This window comes from Eucalyptus grandis, chromosome 7 (assembly GCF_016545825.1).
Source record: "Eucalyptus grandis isolate ANBG69807.140 chromosome 7, ASM1654582v1, whole genome shotgun sequence".
NCBI classification, from domain to species: domain Eukaryota; kingdom Viridiplantae; phylum Streptophyta; class Magnoliopsida; order Myrtales; family Myrtaceae; genus Eucalyptus; species Eucalyptus grandis.
Genome location: NC_052618.1, coordinates 38,563,871 through 38,583,382, shown reverse-complemented (window position 1 = coordinate 38,583,382; position 19,512 = coordinate 38,563,871). Strand labels below are relative to the sequence as shown.

General features: G+C 39.5%; 3 protein-coding genes across 4 annotated transcripts; all 3 read right to left on the bottom strand.

Annotated features, from left to right (window-relative positions):
* Positions 1–305: 305 nt before the first annotated feature.
* Positions 306–3,275, bottom strand: LOC104455543 (disease resistance protein RPS5). Its single transcript, XM_039317791.1, has 3 exons — positions 2,477–3,275; positions 2,145–2,207; positions 306–1,447 (listed from the first exon to the last, which is right to left on the bottom strand). Exons 1-3 carry the CDS (start codon positions 3,273–3,275, stop codon positions 306–308), a joined length of 2,004 nt encoding a protein of 667 aa, XP_039173725.1.
* Positions 3,276–12,232: 8,957 nt separating this feature from the next.
* Positions 12,233–16,620, bottom strand: LOC120296296 (probable disease resistance protein At4g27220). 2 transcript variants are annotated; one of them, XM_039318117.1, is made up of 2 exons: positions 14,646–16,620; positions 12,233–13,539 (listed from the first exon to the last, which is right to left on the bottom strand). In XM_039318117.1, the coding sequence occupies exons 1-2, from the start codon at positions 16,546–16,548 to the stop codon at positions 12,659–12,661; spliced, it is 2,784 nt and encodes a 927-aa protein (XP_039174051.1). In that variant the 5' UTR covers positions 16,549–16,620; the 3' UTR covers positions 12,233–12,658. The 2 variants fall into 2 exon arrangements, with proteins under 2 accessions (XP_039174051.1, XP_039174052.1); XM_039318118.1 differs by having other exon boundaries at positions 13,420–13,539; positions 14,185–16,620.
* LOC120296128 lies at positions 16,601–18,656 on the bottom strand. Its single transcript, XM_039317790.1, has 4 exons — positions 18,483–18,656; positions 17,251–17,903; positions 17,124–17,172; positions 16,601–16,974 (listed from the first exon to the last, which is right to left on the bottom strand). Exons 2-4 carry the CDS (start codon positions 17,806–17,808, stop codon positions 16,601–16,603), a joined length of 981 nt encoding a protein of 326 aa, XP_039173724.1. The 5' UTR covers positions 17,809–17,903; positions 18,483–18,656.
* Positions 18,657–19,512: the final 856 nt, after the last annotated feature.

The window sequence follows — 19,512 nt, the reverse complement described above, 5'->3', positions numbered from 1 at the left end:
AAGTTCAACACTTCATTGGAACAATTGAAGGCTGTGTCCCTTGACTTCATTCGTTACTTCTACAATAGATACTTTTTTTTGCTCTCCTACACCGAACCTAAAGATGGCCAGCAGGGCAAGTAGAAGAAGAAAACAAGAAAAGAGCTGAAGATACTGAACCTAAAGATGGTCAGCAGTGCAAGTAAAAGAAGAAAACAAGAAAAATGCTGAAGATAGCGAAGAGTCTATGATCCATCAGATGCTATTTGCGGTTGACACAGAGAATTCTCTTCAGTTTCGTATGTAGCTGGCTCCATGAACTGTCATTACACAGCTCCATTATTGGACTGTTTCTTGCGAATCTTAGACACATTATATGCTTCTACATAGCTGAGAGACGATTGAGCCTGATTGGGATCGTTCCACTCCAGCATACCCCACAGTTTCTCATGATCCAAAATAATATCCGGAAGGCAATAGCCGACACAAACTACTTTCAGTTGCAGAGAAATTCTCTCCAGTTTTGGATAGCCCAACAGATGAAGCTGTTTTATTGAAGGGCAACTTATGGTGCTTTCACATATGCTCTTCAGGTGGGGCAGGTTCTCTAGAAGCAAGTGCTCCAACCGTGGGAGAGAACGAAATGGACATGGAGAGGAGGAGGAGGGGATGTGCTCAGAAGTGCTTGCACTTCCTCTGCTTACAATTTCCTCCATTCCTGTGAAGTCATTTACATGGATGTGTTGAAGATTCCAAAGATGCGGCAACAATTCCTGCAGAAGCAACTTCTGTATGTTGAAACGTTCCACTTGAAGATGCGCTACAGAAAAGGCCGTATCCACTGGCATGCATGGGGGTGGCCGTCCTATTATCTCAACCATCTTCTTGCATCCCCATACATTAATCTCCTTCAGACTAGGGAAATGGAGAAGCCACTCGGATTCGACTACCCTCTTCATGTTGCCACAAAACTTCACATCGATCTTTTCTAGACTGGGGAAAGCAGGAGGCGGTGACCTAGCTGCCGCTGCAGTTATCCCTTCTATTTCCTCACAATCATCTATGACAATCGCTCGCAGGCATGGAAGGGAGAGTTTACACCCGTGGCCAAACAGATACTTAAGTTTCAGAGATATCTGGATATTTAGCTTCTTAAGACAGGGGAAGAGGAGAGAGTAGGAATGCTCGTTGATTACTTCCCATTTATCTGCTGCTCCACAGAGCACCTGCACGTTCTCCCATTCATTAATCCCCATACATGGGGATGGCCATCCTACTATCTCAACCATCTTCTTGCATCCCCATACATTAATCTCCTTCAGATTAGGGAAATGGGGAATCCATTCAGATTCGACTACCCTCTTCGTGTTGCCACAACACTTCCCATCAATCGTTTCTAGACTGGGGAAAGCAGGAAGCGGTGACCTAGCTGCTGCTGCAGTTATCCCTTCTCTTTCCTCACAACCATCTATGACAATCGCTCATAGGCGTGGAAGGGAGAGTTTACACCCATGGCCAAACAGATACTTAAGTTTCGGACATCTCTGGATATTTAGCTTCTTAAGACAGGGGAAGAGGAGTGAGTAGGAAGGCTCGTCGATTACTTCTCGTTCATCTGCTGCTCCACAGAGCACCTGCAAATTCTCCGTTCATTAATCTCTAGAAGCTCGAGTTTTAGAAGTGGGCTCACATCCATTATATTTTTCATACCATCGCAGTAACTCCCCATCGACCGCTGCACATCTCCTAAAATCAAAATAGAACTGCTTTGCCCGCCCGCACTCAAGTTAGGACCATGTCTTCCCACATTCACGATAGGATCATTGCAACAATGGATATCTACACTACTTGTATGTTCATGAATACAATTTTTAGGATCATAATAATGACTCAGTTCTACATAACACGACGGCTATGATTAATTTGGTAATCATTGCAGCCAATCTCCCCAAGGAATTTTCACAGACATGCTGAACTCGTCCACAGTATCGAAACAGCATTTAAAGAATTTAAGTGCCTTCAACTCAGTCATCTCTTCCGCATTCACCCTTCCCTGAATCTTAAGATGTTGCAATTTACCAATCTCCTTCATGTTCCTTCTCGTAATTTTTTTACACCCGTGTGAAATAGGTCAAGGTATCTCAAGTTCGCCAACATTTGCAAACCTTCAACTGCTTCCAGCTTTATACATCCCAAGGCATCCAACTTCCTTAAGGATTTCAACTTTCCTAAATAAGGAATGTGGCACAATTGATAAGACTCACAAAGAACCAAAGCTCTCAAGTTTACCAAGTCCGACACGGAACTAGGAAGTTCTGTGATTTTACTTCCACTTAGGTTTAGAACCTTCAGCCCCTGCAGTTGCTTGAAGAAAGAATCCGGGGTATGCTCCAAAAGGCTATATTCTAATAACAAAGTCGAGGTTTAGGACAATTTGGTGACATATGTTGAGGAATTTCGTCGATTCTATTCATCAAAGAAACTCTCTCTAAATCACTTGTCCAACGTTCCTCATCAGGCATCCCTTGCGAACTCATGCTTACTTGTATAATAGACGTTGTACTCATTATGTGTAGTGCCATTTCTCTGAGCAAATCATGCATCTTGATCCTATAAGAAACTTCCAACAAGAAAGCATCTTGAAGTTTGCTTATTATGTTAAGACCCCTCGTATATTGTTTCTCCCTAGCATGCAGTTCGTCAATCAATCCCTCATCAATAGAAAATTCAATCAACTCCATTTTCCCAATTAATGCATTTTCAGGATAAAGTGCACGGCGTAAGAAACGTTGTTGAAGTTGAGGGTCAGACAGGCGTGTGTAGCTATGTCTAAGTACTGGCAAAACCCTCTCTCCCATTTCTGTATGATCCTTATTTGGGTCCTTCAGCTTTTCCAAAGTGTCCTCCCAGACAAATCCTCTCTCCTCCCCCCTCATGCTTCTTACCATTGCGATGATAGCAAGTGGAAAACCTGCACATTTCTCCACGATTGCCTTTGCAACCTTTTCAATTTTGTTCATACCAAGTACCCCTTTAGACCCAAGATGCTCCACAAATAAGTTCCATGCTTCTTCTTCACATAAAGGTCTAATTTTAATCTCTATACAACCCATTCGAGCACATACTTTAGAAGATCGAGTTGTTAAGACAAGCTTGCATCCATCAGCTCTATTGGGAATTCCCACATCCTGGAGTTTGAAATGCTCCCACACGTCGTCAAGAATCAGTACAAAACTCTTCTTTGATAAGTGTTTGGACAACTTCGCTGCTCGTTTCCTCACACGCTCCTCCTCCATGTCACTTTTTTTCTGTTCCTTCCAAATATCACTCTGCTACTTATAAATGCTAAAATTTTGGGACACAGTGCTAAAAATTACAATGTCGAAGTTCCCGTTTTTTCAGGAGTCTATCATGTAGGTGCTCCACCGTAGTCGTTTTCCCAACCCCTCCCATGCCAGAAATACCCAAATTTGAAGCACGATTCTCCATTAGACATCCCCAGACCAACTCTATGTTCCTCTGAATTGCCTCAACTACTAGCTTATGTTGTAATAGTGGTTGTGTTTTGACAGGTTCTGCCTGAATGAATAGTGTTTGTGGAAGTTTTTTCCCCACATCTGTTCCACTTCTCTTGTCAATCTCTCCACAACTTCCTTCAATGGCATATTTTCCCCAGTCGCTTCCTCAATGCTTTTGAATTCATTTTTTGCTGTTTTTGTTTTGGCTAACCATTTTGTAACCATTGTCTTCAGCTTCATCTGAGACAACGGCTTGGCAGATTCTAGCTTCATCTTCTTCTTTAGGTCAGCTTCTCTGTCTTCTAATTGTTCAATTTTTCTTTTCAGATTTTTCATCTTCTCATGGTTGGACTAAATGCTTATCTGGTTCAACATTGGTAAGCCTCTATTCATATCTAACATAAAAATAAAAAAAAAAAAAAAAAAGAGAGAGGAAATTCATGAGTTAGTCATACACAAAAGCATTGTGCTCCCTCAAATAAGACAAATGGGGTTATTTGCGGTTTAATTGGTACAACAGCATCAGTTTAGATAGATCAAATTCAAACCATACCCAGAGCTAAGCCAGATCTGACACTAGGATCAATCAACAGTATAATGAATACATCTCAAACTTGAATATAAATCATTTTTTGCAACCACACCAAGCAGGCCAAATCCAAAAATAGAAAGTCTACCTTCAGCACTTGGGATGGGACAAAAATAACATAAACCTTTCAAGAAAAAGCTCAACCTTTCAGTCGCAGTAAAAAATGACACACTTTACAAATTTTGTCCATTCTCACTATTAAATGCCACGCTTCATCCTACACGACTCATCATATTGATGTACACTATGAACCACATTAATCTCGACCAAAAATAAAATTCCCTTTTGTTTTTTTGTTCTTGGGACAAAAAAAAAAATAGAAACAGAAACGCGTTTGGTTGCGTTTTGTTCTTTTTTGTTCTTTTGTTCCCGGAACACAAAAGAACAAAAAAAGAAACAAAAAAAAACTTACTTCTTGTTACGAAACAATTTTGAAGAAACGTTTCTTCTTCTCTCTCTTCTTCTTCTCTTCTTCTTTTCTTTCTTTTTTCTTCTTTTTCTTTCTCCAATCGCCGGCCTCGGCCATGGCCAGCGACCGGCCGTCGAGGGCTGGCGACGCCGTCGGGTCGGCGACCGGCCGAAAAAAGAAAAAGAAAGGAAAAAATGAAAAATAAAATAAAAATATTAAAAAATTAAAAGAAACAAAAAGAATAAAATTTACCAAACGTGTTTCTGTTCATTTTTTATTTCCGGAACAAGTTTACCAAACACATTTTTTATTCAAAAATTATTCCCCGGAATATAAACACTTTTTTTTATTTCTGTTCCCGGGAACAGAAAAAGAACAGAAATAAAAACATGCGCGCCCTTGGTAACGAATGACAATGATTATGACTTCATTCTTTGTGTTGGAAATAAATTGACAAGTGAAGTATATTTTCCTCCCTAGCTCACTATTGAATTAGATGGTCTCGGTGAAAACGGACGATGACCTTGCTCTGAAAAATTAAAGATGTGTTTTCCCGCATTTTATAGAAACGTCAAATGGACATTTAAAGTTTTTTAAGTCCCTTTTTAATTTTCGTTGTTTTCTAGCTTGTCTTCCCTATGAGTCCTTTTATCTTTCCAAAGAGTTCTAGTAATTATTCATGCTTTCCAAGTTCATCTATATAAGCATGCAATGATAAATAAGAAGGTAGACTTGTTTTGAGTGATAATTCATTTAGCATTTGGCTTAAGAACAAGAAGAATTTCTTGTTTTGCTCTTATCTCTTAGATGGGTTCTTACAATTGGTGAGCAAGCTATTCATTTTAGTTCTCACTTGAAGGGAAAAATTAGGGTTCTTGAAAGGAAATTAGGACTCACAAGAGGAAAAATTGGGGTTGTGAGCTGCTACTAAAGCTCCTGCTTTTTATTTGCAAGATTGAGCTATTAATTTTGGGAGCAAACTAAAATAAGGAGTGAATTTGCATTCAATGGCTGATTTAGGTTTGAAATTTGGGGTTCTCTTTCAATTTGGCAATTTAGGGTTCTTATTTGGTAGAAATGTACAAGACGGCATCATTTTAGGTTTCTTGAGAGAAAATTAGGACTCACAATAGAAAAAATTGGCGTTGCGAGCAGCTACTAAAGCTCTTGCTCTTTATTTGCAAGATTGAGCAATTAATTTTGGGAGCAAACTAAAATAAGGAGTGAATTTGCATTCAATGGCCGGTTTAGGGTTTGAAATTTTGGGGTTCTCTTTCAATTTGACAATTTATGGTTCTTATTTGATAGAAATGTACTAGACGGCATCATTTTAGGGTTAGATGCTGACTAGACTCTCCGATGAGTCATGTCGGCTTAAGAAACTAATGAAAAAGGCCACGTTGGATTTCCGGTCAAACAAATTGGAGTTGACACTAAAAAGATCATTCTTTAAAAACTTGGGACTTAAGTGATTCAAAATAAACTTTTGGCATAAAAGTGAGTACCGTACACAAGTTTTGATAATTCTGGTGTCCTGTTCCCCACGGGATTCAATTAAATTACAAAGTGCAAAATTAATAGTTGATTTGATCAATTTTAATAGAAATATGTTTTCTCTCCGTAATTTTATCATTAGATATCTAAATGAACTCAAATCACATGGAGACGTAGTCATTGTAATAATTGTGGCAATTGGACAAAACAAACTTCTCTTTAAATAAAGATAATTTCAAAATTATGAGTGTCGTATATTCCTTGACTACGCTAGTTACGCAGTTAATTAAAAAAAAACATATACTAGTTTTTGCTTCTTCTTTTTTCCATTTGCGCAATAACTAATTATAAGTAACTAAACTTGGGATAGTAATTATCATAATATCCTGTGTGATTTATCATCTTATGAATGGCAACTTTGAATATTACTAATAATAATTTTCTAATTATGAGTAACTAAGATATATCAATTATATTCAAGCTCTCTATATCTTACTATTTTAGCATAAATTATAATTTGATTATAGGTTACAATTTGGTGTGTTATAAATTATGTACAATATGAATAATTGAATTATGCAAGTATAATAAACATAGTCCCAATTCAATAACTTTCATTTAATATAAATACGATTAATTGTTAAACATCCAAAGTCAACTCTAAATTATGAAAATTGAAGCTATTCTCAACTACACGGAATAGCTATTAATAATTCCTCCGCCATCCAGGAGTAGCTATTCCTTATTTTGAGAAAATAGCTATTTCTAATCTATTTTTGAATCAAACGAACGAATAAGTTTGGTTGTGTTTCGTTTAAAAATTGTTCCGGGATCAAAAATCGTGTTTGGTAAACTTGTTCCGGGAATAAAAATAAACGAAACATGTTTGAAATTTTGATAATTTTTTTATTTCTTTTATTTTTTCTATTTTTTCTATTTTTTTCTATTTTTTTCTTTTTTTCTTTTTTTCTTTTTCATTTTTTTTTCTTCTCTTGGCTGGTCGCGGGCCAAGGCCTTGGAAATAGATGATTGTTATTCGGCTCGCCATGGCGAGCTCGCCAAATGTGAATGGCCGAGGCCGGCGACCGCCAAAAGAAAGAAGAACAAGAAAATAAGAGAAAAAGAAAAAGAAAAAAAAGTGTTTCTCATTTGTGTTCCGAAACGAGAAACACAAAATTGGTGTTTCGTTTCTGTTTTTTTTTGTTCCTGGGAACAAAAGAACAAAAAGGAACAAACGCACACAAACGCGTTTGTTCCTTTTTTTGTTCCCGGGAACAAAAAAACAGAAATTTCTTGTTCGAATGAAAATAGTGCAACCATGCAGGCCCTAAGTGCATCATCAGAATTGAATGGAAATATGATTGTTATTCCTACCAAGAAGAATCACTTACGTAGTTAAGAAGTACTACAGAAAATCCATGGATTCCCAAATCCTTGTCAGTTTCCACGAATCAGAAACTTTCTGACCGTACTTCACAATGTTGCGCAAGATTTCTCGGTACTCAGAGGAGAATGACGTAATTAATGGAGAAGGAATTAGATCTCAACACCTAAGTAATTATAAAAAGGAAGCCACCTCCAGGAGAAGTAACCATGCTCTTTGTTGGTCATTTCCATACGGCCTCTCAATATATCAAGAAATCCCATCTGTCATCATGCTGTCAAGTTTGTAACTTTTTCACCTTCAATAATCGATGGATAGAATGAGTATACTTATGGCCAACCTTTTGTACTTGGGCGGGTAGAAGATAAGGTTTTTAACTTGTGGGACAAGACACTAACACAAATTACAAATTCCGTCCATTATCATTGCTAAATTACGACAGCTACCCTACATGGCTCCCTTGTTGACATACATAGCGAGCCATGTCAACCGACACAAATATGGCGTTGTTTTATGTTTACAGTCTTTGTCACCAAATTTAGTATATAATCTTTCTCACCAAATTTCTAGCATTTTGTTAGAAATAGTCGTTTGAAGTCATGTGCGACTCGTGGTGATATAATAGGAGATTAGGCATAATTTGCATCGGATACCATTTTTGTCACGGGAGTTAAACGTGTTAGGCTTTTATTTAGGAAGTTCGAAAGGTTGTGTTATTTTCATCTCACATTCAAAAGATTGGGCTGCTTTTTAGCATTTTTAAGGTTGTGGTACATTAGATGCAAAAGATTGTGCTTTTTTTTTTTTTTTCTAGTTGACTGTATACTCACTAATATCAAAGAAGTGAGGCTCTAAATGTATTTCAGTTATGCTTTAAATGACTCATTTTTACTTTATATTGGGAAGTCGTCCTAGTGCTCATCATTCTTCGCACCGCAAATGGTTTTTTCTTTTTTTCCAATCAAAGCTGGTTGTACTTTTAGATATTAAACATGAAAATAACTTAAGATGGTTTGACAACGAAGGAATAGACTTAAAAGAATATATTATATCAGTTATATTAAACCACTTTGATTTCGATTTATGATAGTACCGTGACTAAAGAAGGAAAATGAGCCCAGCAAAAATACTTAAATGATTACATCAAATAATGTAACTTTTAGTTGAAAAGTTAGTAATACCAATATACTTAGATATAAAATGTGTTCATTCTTCGTTCGGTTAGTTTAGTTTAGGGTTAATACCTTGAAAAATCCTAAGTCGGTACATGTGACAAATTTACCCCAAACTATTTTTTTGACTACCAAAAATCCCAAATTGGTATACCTTAAACAAATTTACCCAAAACTGGTACACTTGTGATAAATTTATCCTCTGTTAATTTTCGTTAAATTTTATTATCAAATTATTAAGTTAAATGATTCGTGACAAATTAGACTAGTATACCAATTTGAATTTTACGCTCTGTTTGTCACAGGTTTACAATTTTTTTGATTTTTTGTGGTATTAATTCAATTTAGCGAAGGGTATATTTATCACAAATTTACCGCTTTTGGGTTTTTTGCGATCAAATAAATTATTTTGGGATAAATTTATCATAAATGTACCGGTTTATGATTTTTTATGGCCAAAATCGGGTTAAATTTGTCATAAGTATATCAGTTTGAGTTTTTTATGATCAAAAAATAGTTTTTGGTAAATTTGTCACATGTGTACCAGTTTGAAATTTTTTAGGGTATTAACCATTTAGTTTATTGTATGATGTAACATGAAAGACATAATAAATAGACATTGAGCTTTGAAGTTGTTAATATGTGAACGGGCTCTTGAGATTAAAACTAGTTGCCCCAAAGAAAATGCAAATAAATGCTAGTCTTTTGAGCAACAACTTTAGTCAAACCAAATGATAGCTTTGTCAGGGGACTTGTAGACAAGCCTCATAGACAAGCCACGTGAAATATTTTAACACCCCTATAAGATATATTAGAAATGGCATGGAGAATTTGTCGAATCGTAGATCACATATGTGAAATAAATCGAGGCTGAACGGGCTCTAATACTACATTAGATGGTCCAATATAAAAAATTTGGGTTGAACATTTTAAAATGATATTATGGCATGAGCTCTCAAATGTTTCTTTGTGGCTTAAACAAATAACAGCAAGTCATCAGCATACAGAAGGTATGTTAATGATGGACCATCCCGTCCTGCTCTTATCCTTGCAATCATCTTCAAATCCTCTGCTTGAATGAGCATTCGAGAGAGAAGTTCACCATAGATTACAAACAAATATGGTGAGATAGAATCTCCTTGTCTGAGACCCTTTTGAGGTGTAAAACCTTTAGTTGGTCCACAATTGATGAGTAGAGTATAGCGACCTATCAAAATACACTAGTTTATGAATTTACAAAAGTGATATGAAAATCCCATGCTGCAAAGTATTGTGTCAAGAATATTTCAATCAACTCTATCATAAGCTTTGGACATATCCAACTTGATTCCCACAAAGGCCCTCCCATTTTGTTTCTTTCTCATGGAGTTTGTGATTTCTTGTGCCATTACTAAGTTCTCTAGGATACTTTTACCCTAAACAAAAGCGGATTATTGAGGTGAAATTATACGGCTGAGAAACCCCTTCAATGTATTAGCTAACAATTTAGAAATAAGTTTGTAGCTCGCATTACACAGACTTATGGGGCAAAACTGGGTAAAAGCATGTGCATTATGTGTTTTGGGGATAAGTACTAGCATAGTATGATTGGGGAGGTGGGGCAATTGACTTGCGTGGAAGAAGTGCTGCACAAATTGATTGACATGGGCCTTCACCACTTTCCAACATTTCACATAGAAGATGGCATGAAATCCGTCTAGGCCTGGTGATTTTATAGGGGCCATCACTTTTAGAATGCTATAGATTTCATCCTCCGTTGGAATCGCCATAAGTTTAAAGTTCTCCTGTTCAGAAATAGCCTTAGGAAATAACTCCCCTATGAGAGGGTGTGGATCAAGTATGGGTCTTGAGAAAAGCTCTATATACTTTGTTAGGAAAAAAAATACTATAATCTCATCCATATTCGCGATCCATTGGCCTCCATCTTCCGCACCGCTAGGATATAATTTTTGCGCCCTCTAATAGGAGTAGAGATGAAAATATTTGGTATTTCGATTACTCTCTTGCAGCAATAATTGTCTTGATTTTTGCTTCAAGATCATTTCCAATCTCTCATGTTGCTCATTAATAGCCTCATTGATTTCCTTCTCTCTCCTGTTATTCTCGTCCAAGGGATCATCCCTTTAAATGGAATCAAGTGATGAAATCAAATCCTTAAGGCGTTGTTGGCAAATGCCAAAATGTTCCTTATTCCACTTTTTCAGAGCTATGGCTGTCAATTTTAGTTTCCTATGCCATGAGGCCCTCGAACTGTCTGCCACCTCATTTTTTCAAGCTTTTTCCCACTACATTAATACAAGCCGAGTCCTGCAGCCAAATTGCTTCAAATTTAAAAGGGTGGTGCAACTTATCCTCAATAGAAGAAGAATTCAGCCAAATAGAAGAATTATCTGAATTGACGATCAGAAGTGGACAACCCCTGCCCGAGGGAATTTCTCACCACAAAGTCAAACAGATTGCTCGATCCAGTCTTTTTCGAACACTTGCAGAGCCCCCTCTGCCATTTGTCCAAGTGTAAGGTTTTGCCTTTAAACCCAAGATCAACACAGCCCACTAGATCCACAAAGTCTGCTAGGAAGCAACGAAATGGGCCCCGGCCTCTTCTGGACGCCTCCGAGTCAAAGATGGGTCTCATTGAAATCTCCAATTCCAACCCAGTCCTCTCCCAAGTCCTGTACCCACCCGCCTAATGCAATCATCATAAAATGCTTGCTTAAGACTAAAATAAGTAGGTGAGTACACCAAAGAAAGCCACCACAGTTGTTCAGGATTTTCACTGTTAAGAGACCTCTCCATGAATTTGGTTTTTCTCCGCAAAGGAAATGGATAAGACCACAGGATCTTTCCAAATGACGGCTAATCCTCCTGGTGAATTATCCATAGGAATTTACGTCTTGTAAAAGTCTCTATCCAACTAATATCACATTTTGTCTTGATAGAAATACAATATCCGGGTCACAGAAACAGCAATTAGCCTTCAACTCTCACTGTGGAGTTTCCTACAATGCCTCAACAGTTTGAGGCTATAATATTTATTGCAACGATGGGGCATAGATTTGCCAGCCCACCTTATCCACTAACCACAGAAACAGACTTACTCCTCACCGCCAAAGCCACAAATCTCAGACAGCTTTCTACCGAGTATTTGAACAATCACTATAGTGTGAGCTCACTTTAACATAACTTGTAGAAACAAGAGACCTTGCCTCAAAACCTGTGTAAGCTCATCCGCTAGATCTCATCCAGCGACCCGTAACAGCACCGAAGTAATCACCATACTCCAGTTCAGAGGGGAAAAGGGAGACCAACCTCCTCAACATACTCCAGTTTTCGGATGCGAGAGAACTACATTTGACAACTTTTTGAGATACTTGTCCTGTAAAAGCATCTGCCCAATCTTGTCTATGGAACTCTTCGTGAGACTACTCTTATGCAGAGTGGACTTCCAAGTTAGCCATGTTGGTAAAGATAGTTATAATGAACAAGAGGAACACACTCCAATGAAACTCAAATCAACTACCTGCAAAAACCAGTTCTCAGATGAACTGAACCACTTTTTCAAAGGAACGCACAATCATCTCATGATTCAGGGACTCCTGTAAGCATCACTAACCATTATGTGTTCTATGAGTCGAGTCAAATATTAAAGAATTACTTTTGCAACGACACATTTTTACTAGATCCGCAGGATGAACTCGTGCTTAAGCATCTTAACATATGAATATACTCAATCACCCACATAAAGTCAGTTTCGTATACAAAATGTCTAATTTTATCATCTTTCCAAGTTCAACACTTCATTGGAACAATTTAGGGTTATGTCCCTTGACTTCATTCATTACTTCTACAACAGATAATTTTCTTTCCTCTCCTACACTGAATTCAAAGATGGCCAGCAGTGCAAGTAGAAGAAGAAAACAAGAAGAGAGCTGAAGATAATGAACCTAAAGATGGTCAGCAGTGCAAGTAGAAGAAGAAAACAAGAAAAGAGCTGAAGATAGTGAAGAGTCGATGCTATTTGTGGTCGACACAGAGAATTCTCCTTCTTTGTGGTTAGCCGGCTCCATCAAAGGACAGTAGATCACGATTCTTATGGAGAATTCTCCTCTGTGGCTAGCCGGCTCCATCAAAGGACGGTGGATTACGATTCTTACCCAGACTATAAGCTTTTACAAATTTCAAAACCAATTGATCCTGATTGGGACCGTCCCACTCCAGTGTATCCCACAGTTCCTCGTGACCCAAATTAATCTCTGGAAGGAGCCCGTGACGATGAGCGAGTTTCAGTTGCAGAGATATTCTCTCCAGTTTTGGACAACCCAACGCACGAAGCAATGTTATTGAATGGCAACTTATGGTGCTTTCACATACTCTCTTCAGGTCAGGTAGGTTCTCTAGATGCAAGTGCTCTAACTGTGGGAGAGAATGAAATGGACATGGAGAGGAGGAGGAGGGGATGTGCTCAGGAGTGCTTGCACTTCCTCTGCTTACAATTTCCTCCATTCCTGTGCAGTCATTTACATGGATGCGTTGAAGATTCTGAAGATGTGGCAACAATTCCAGCGGAAGCAACTTCTGTATGTTGCAATGTTCCACTTGAAGATGCCTTACCAAAAGGGCCGTATCCACTGGCATGCATGGAGGTGGCCGTCCTATAATCTCGACCATCTTCTTGCATCTCTGTACTTTAATCTCCTTCAGATTAGGGAAATGGAGAAGCCACTCAGATTCAACTACCCCCTTCATGTTGCCACAAGACTCCACATTGATCGTTTCTAGACTGGGGAAAGCAGGAAGCAGTGAACCAGCTGCCGCTGCAGTTATCCCTTCTATTTCCTCACAACCCTTGATGACAATCGCCTGTAGGTCTGGAAAGAAGAGTTTACACCCGTGGCCGAACAGATACTTAAGTTTCAGACATCTCTGGATATTTAGCTTCTTAAGACAGGGGAAGAGGAGAGAGTAGGAATGCTCGTTGATTACTTCTTGTTCATCTGCTGCAGTTATCCCTTCTATTTCCGCACAACCATCGATGACAATCGCCTGTAGGTCTGGAAGGGAGAGTTTACACCCGTGCCCGAACAGATACTTAAGTTTCAGACATCTCGTGATATATAGCTTCTTAAGACAGGGGAAGGGGAGAGAGTAGGAATGCCCGTTGATTACTTCTTGTTCATCTGCTGCTCCAAAGAGCACCTGAAAGTTCTCCCCTTCAACAATCTCTAGAAGCTCGAGTTTTGGAAGTGGGCTCACATCCAAAACAGCCGTATCCACTGGCATGCATGGAGGTGGCCGTCCTATTATCTCGACCATCTTCTTGCATCCCCATACTTTAATCTTCTTCAGATTAGGGAAATGGAGAAGCCACTCATATTCAACTACCCTCTTCATGTTGCCACAAGACTTCACATCGATCTCTTCTAGACTGGGGAAAGCAGGAACCGGTGAACCAGCTGCCGCTGCAGTTATCCCTTCTATTTCCTCACAACCGTAGATGATAATCACCCGTAGGTCTGGAAGGGAGAGTTTACACCCGTGCCCGAACAGATACTTAAGTTTCAGACATCTCTGGATATTTAGCTTCTTAAGACAGGGGAAGTAGAGAGAGTAGGAATGCCCGTTGATTACTTCTTGTTCATCTGCTGCTCCACAGAGCACCTGCAAGTTCTCCCCTTCAATAATCTCTAGAAGCTCGAGTTTTGAAATGAGCTCACATCCAAAAGGGCCGTATCCACTGGCATGCATGGAGGTGGCCGTCCTATTATCTCGACCATCTTCTTGCATCCCCGTACTTTAACCTTCTTCAGATTAGGGAAATGGAGAAGCCACTCAGATTCAACTACCCTCTTCATGTTGCCACAAGACTTCACATCGATCTCTTCTAGACTGGGGAAAGCAGGAACCGGTGAACCAGCTGCCGCTGCAGTTATCCCTTCTATTTCCTCACAACCCTGGATGACAATCGCCTGTAGGTCTGGAAAGGAGTGTTCACACCCGTGGCCGAACAGATACTTAAGTTTCAGACATCTCTGGATATTTAGCTTCTTAAGACAGGGGAAGGAGAGAGAGTAGGAATGCCCGTTGATTACTTCTTGTTCATCTGCTGCTCCACAGAGCACCTGCAAGTTCTCCCATTCAAAAATCTCTAGAAGCTCGAGTTTTAGAAGTGGGCTCAAATCCATTAGATTTTTCATGCCACCGCAGTTACTCCCCTTCAACTGCTGCACATCTCCTGGAATCAAAATAGAACTGCTTTGCCTACCCACACTCAAGTTAGGATCATTTCTTCCCGCATTCACAATAGGATCACTGCAGTAACGGACTTCTACAGTACTTGAATGTTCACGAATACAATTTTTGGGATCATAATGAGCCATTTTTACATAAAACAATGACTTTGCTTGGTCCACTTTGATTTCAAAATCATTGTAGTCAATCTCCCCAAGGATTTTCACAGACAAGCTGAGCTCGTCCACCGTATCAAAATGGCATTGAAATAATTCAAGTGCCTTCAACTCAGTCATCTCTTCTGCATTCACCCTTCCCTGAATCTTAAGATGTTGCAATTTTACCAATTTCCTTAATGTTCCTTCCCGTAATTTTTTTACACCCGTGTGAAATAGGTCAAGGTATCTCAAGTTCGCCAACATTTGCAAACCTTCAACTGCTTCCAGCTTTATACATCCCGAGGCATCCAACTTCCTTAATGATTTCAACTTTCCTAAATAAGGAATGTGGCACAATTGATAACACCGACAAAGAACTAAAGCTCTCAAGTTTACCAAGTCCGACACGGAACTAGGAAGTTCTGTGATTTTACTTCCACTTAGGTTTAGAACCTTCAGCCCCTGCAGTTGCTTGAAGAAAGAATCCGGGATATGCTTCAAAAGGCTATCTTTTAATAACAAAGTCGACAGTTTAGGACAATTTGGTGACATATCTGGAGGAATTTCGTTGATTCTATTCATCAAAGAAACTTTCTCTAAATCACTTGTCCAACGTTCCTCATCAGGCATCTTTTGCGAACTCTTGCTTACTTCTATAACAGACGTTGTACTCATTATGTGTAGTGCCATTTCTCTGAGCAAATCATGCATCTTGATCCACCCATTAGAGTCTTCCATCCACCCATTAGGGTCTTCCAACAAGAAAGCATCTTGAAGTCTGCTTATTATGGTAAGACCCCTGTTATGTTGTTTCTCCCTAGTATGCAGTTCGTCAATCAATCCCTCATCAATAAAAAATTCAATCAACTCCATTTTCCTAATTGATGCATCTTCAGGATAAAGTGCACAGCGTAAGAAACATTGTTGAAGTTGAGGGTCAGACAGGCGTGTGTAACTATGTCTAAGTACTGGCAAAACCCTGTCTCCCATCTCTGTATGATCCCTTTTGGGGTCATTCAGTTTTTCCAAAGTGTCCTTCCAGACAAATCTTCTCACCTCCCCCCTCATGCTTCTTGCTATTGTGATGATGGCAAGTGGCAAACCTGCACATTTCTCCACGATTGCCTTTGCCACCTTTTCAATTTCCTCCAGTACCCCATTATACCCAAGATGCTCCACAAATAAGTTCCATGCTTCTTCTTCACATAAAGGTCTAATTTCAATTTCCTTACAACCCATTTGAGCACATACTTTAGAAGATCGAGTTGTTAAGACCAGCTTGCATCCATCAGCTCTATTGGGAATTCCCACATCCCGGACTTCGAAATGCTCCCACACATCATCAAGAATCAGTACAAAATTCTTCTTCTTTGATAAGTCTGTGGACAACTTCGCTGCTCGTTTCATCACGCGCTCCTCCTCCATGTCACTTTCTTTTAGTTCCTTCCAAATATCACTCTGCAACTTATGAATGCTAAAATTTTGGGACACAGTGCAAAAAATTACAGCGTCAAAGTTCCCATTTTTCAGGAGTCTATTATGTATGCGCTCCACTATTGTCGTTTTCCCGACCCCTCCTATGCCAGAAATACCCAAATTTGAAGAACGATTCTCCATTAGACAGCCCCAGATCAACTCTATGTTCCTCTGAATTGCCTCACCTATTAGCTTATGTTCTAATAGTGCTGGTCTTTTTGGCAGGTTCTGCCTGAGTGAATAGCGTTCGTGGAAGTTTTTCCTCTCTAAGCTCTTCCACTTCTCTTGTCAATCTCCCCACCTGTTCCTTCAATGGCATATTTTCCCCACTCGCTTCGTTAATGCTTTTGAATTTATTTTTTGCTGTTTTTATTTTCTTCAACCATTTCGTAACCATTGTCTTCGGCTTCATCTGAGGCAATGACTTGGCAGATTCTAGCTTCATCTTCTTCTTTATGTCAGCTCCTCTGCCTTCAAGTGGTTCAATTTTTCTTTTTAGATTTTGCATCTTCTCATGGTTGGCGCAAATGCTTATCTGGTTCAACATTGGTGAGCCTCTGTTCATAACTAAAATAAAAATAAAAATAAAAATAAAAACAACAAGAAATTCATGAGTTAGTCACACACAAAAGCATCGTGCTCCCTCAAATAAGGCAAATGGGGTTATTTGCGGTTCAATTGGTACAACAGCATCAGTTAGATAGATCAAACCATACCCAGAGATGGTATTGATTGGGCTGCCGTATTTATTCCATCCGTTGGGCCCTGCAAATTGACATTTGATTTCTCAGAAACGTGTGGATCACTAGAATGCTGCAATGCACTCTGGGGATCTACTCCCACCGAATCTTGCGAAGGAAACAAATTGGTTTCAATTCCACTTTCTCCATCACATCTTGGATGGGGTTGATTAGAGTGCTGGGCAGTGTTAACCACTTCCAAAGCACAAGGCTCACGGCAATCCTGCAAAAAACTTGAAGTACCCGTCTGAAGGGATTTTTCATTTCCTAACGATGATATCTCTGCCGGATCCATTGCATCATTAGTTGGGATATCCTCAATGGAAAATGGCCAGCTTGTTGAATACATTGGCGAAGATGACAAGCTTTCACCTCCATGTTGTCCACAGAAGGTGTGGTTTGGTTGATAGGAATCCTTCCGAATGTTGGTCGTAGGTATGTCGTTGAGAGGATCTGTTGCTAAAACACCAGTTTGAATTGACTCCTGCAACCCATCTGATGCACCGTTGGTGAGGAACTGATCATTTTGTAATGAAGATGACATTCTTTGATTCTGTTGCTGGTCCCCTGCCTCGAAATTAATTGATTGATTAGGTACGGTGTGGCTGGACTGGGAAATTATCTGAAGTTGAGGAGGCATCCATGATGGATGGTTTGCCATGTTGACTGCACTCGCTTGCTGTGGGTCCGAATGTGCAAGTAATTTGTCAGAAGACACATCCTGGTAATGGGGAGCGTGTACTGAAGCTGGTTGCTCTGGCACATCAATTGAACAGATGTTTAGACATTCCCATTTCCAACATAAGAGCTAAGCCAGACTTGACACTAGGATCAATCAACAGTATAATGAATAAACCTCAAACTTGAATATAAATCAATTTTTGCAACCACAACAAGCAGGCCAAATCCAAAAACAGAAAGTCTACCTTCAGCACTTGAGATGGGACAAAAATAACATAAACATTTCAAGAAAAAGTTCAACCTTTCAGTCGCAGTAAAAAATGACACACGTTACAAATTTTGTCCATTCTCACTATTCAATGCCACGCTTCATCCTACGCGGCTCATCATACTGATGTGCACTATGAGCCACATTAATCTCGACCAAAAATAAAATTCCTTTTCGTTTTTGTGCGAAACGTGAGAAATTTGGTAACAAACGGCAATGATCATGACTTCGTTCTTTGTGTTGGAGATAAATTGACAAGTTAAGTGTAACTTTTCTCCCTAGTTCACTATTGAATTAGATGCCTTGGTGAAAAAGGACGATGACCTTGCTCTGAAAAATTAAAGATGTGTTTTCCCGCATTGTCTAGAAACATCAAATGGACATACCATTTGCAATGAAGTGTTTATCTTGTGCGACCGACGGCAAAGTTGAACTCTGATGAAACTGATGCTGCTCTCCTAGTGATTGTTGACAAGATGTACCAGCAGCCCCCCCAGTGGAGGAGTGACGATTGGCTTCTCCGCTACACGCCTCCTCCTTGAGTAAGGACAGCAATGGATCTCCTCATTCTTTAGTAAGGACAGCAACTGATCTCTTTTATCGTTAGGGACTTTGGTGCAAATGCCAATCCCTCTGCCTTTGATTCCAAGCAAGTGACATTTCACTCCTGTAACCTGCCCACTGCTTTCTTTCGGACAGTGAGGACAACGCCATTTTCCGCCCTCCAGTCTCTCCACGAATTCCCAAGCTTTATCTTCATCTCGTGGCATCTTGTCGTCTTGGTTATCAACCTACACGTAAAGAGAGCACATGCCATCCATCTTATACAGTATATAAATATTTTGTATATTCTATTAGCTCGAGCATTGCATTATTCTGACAAACGAAACCTGTTCAAAGATGGGAAAGCCAAGTGGCAGATTGATAGTCAAGAACCCACGAATCAGATGTCTCCATGAGATTTTCAGACGTTCTGTATATTTTCTTAGCTCGCGTTGCAATATTCTCACAAGTACTAAACCTGTTGAAAGATGGGGAAGGCCAAGCGGTAGATCGATATGCAAGAACCCACACGAATCAGATGACTTGGTGAGATTTTCAGACGGATCTAAAAAGGGAATGAATCACGGAATGATATGAGAATTAGACAACCTGGAATTTGCAGAGTACCTTCTCAAATGAAGATGTATGACTTCTTATTTATCATACTAGCAAGTGCCTACAGCTGTATACATCATTGGAAAGATCTCGAATCGAATTACAACAGTCGACAGTTTGTCGGCCAAAAAAGTGGCCGATGTCTGGTCAAGAAGTCTGGCGGGGCGAACTGTTCACCCGCAGTCCAGAGCGGATTTCGAGAGCTCGTTTCCCTCGAACCGTGACTCCAACTCGACGGTCTGTAAAATTCTATGTAGA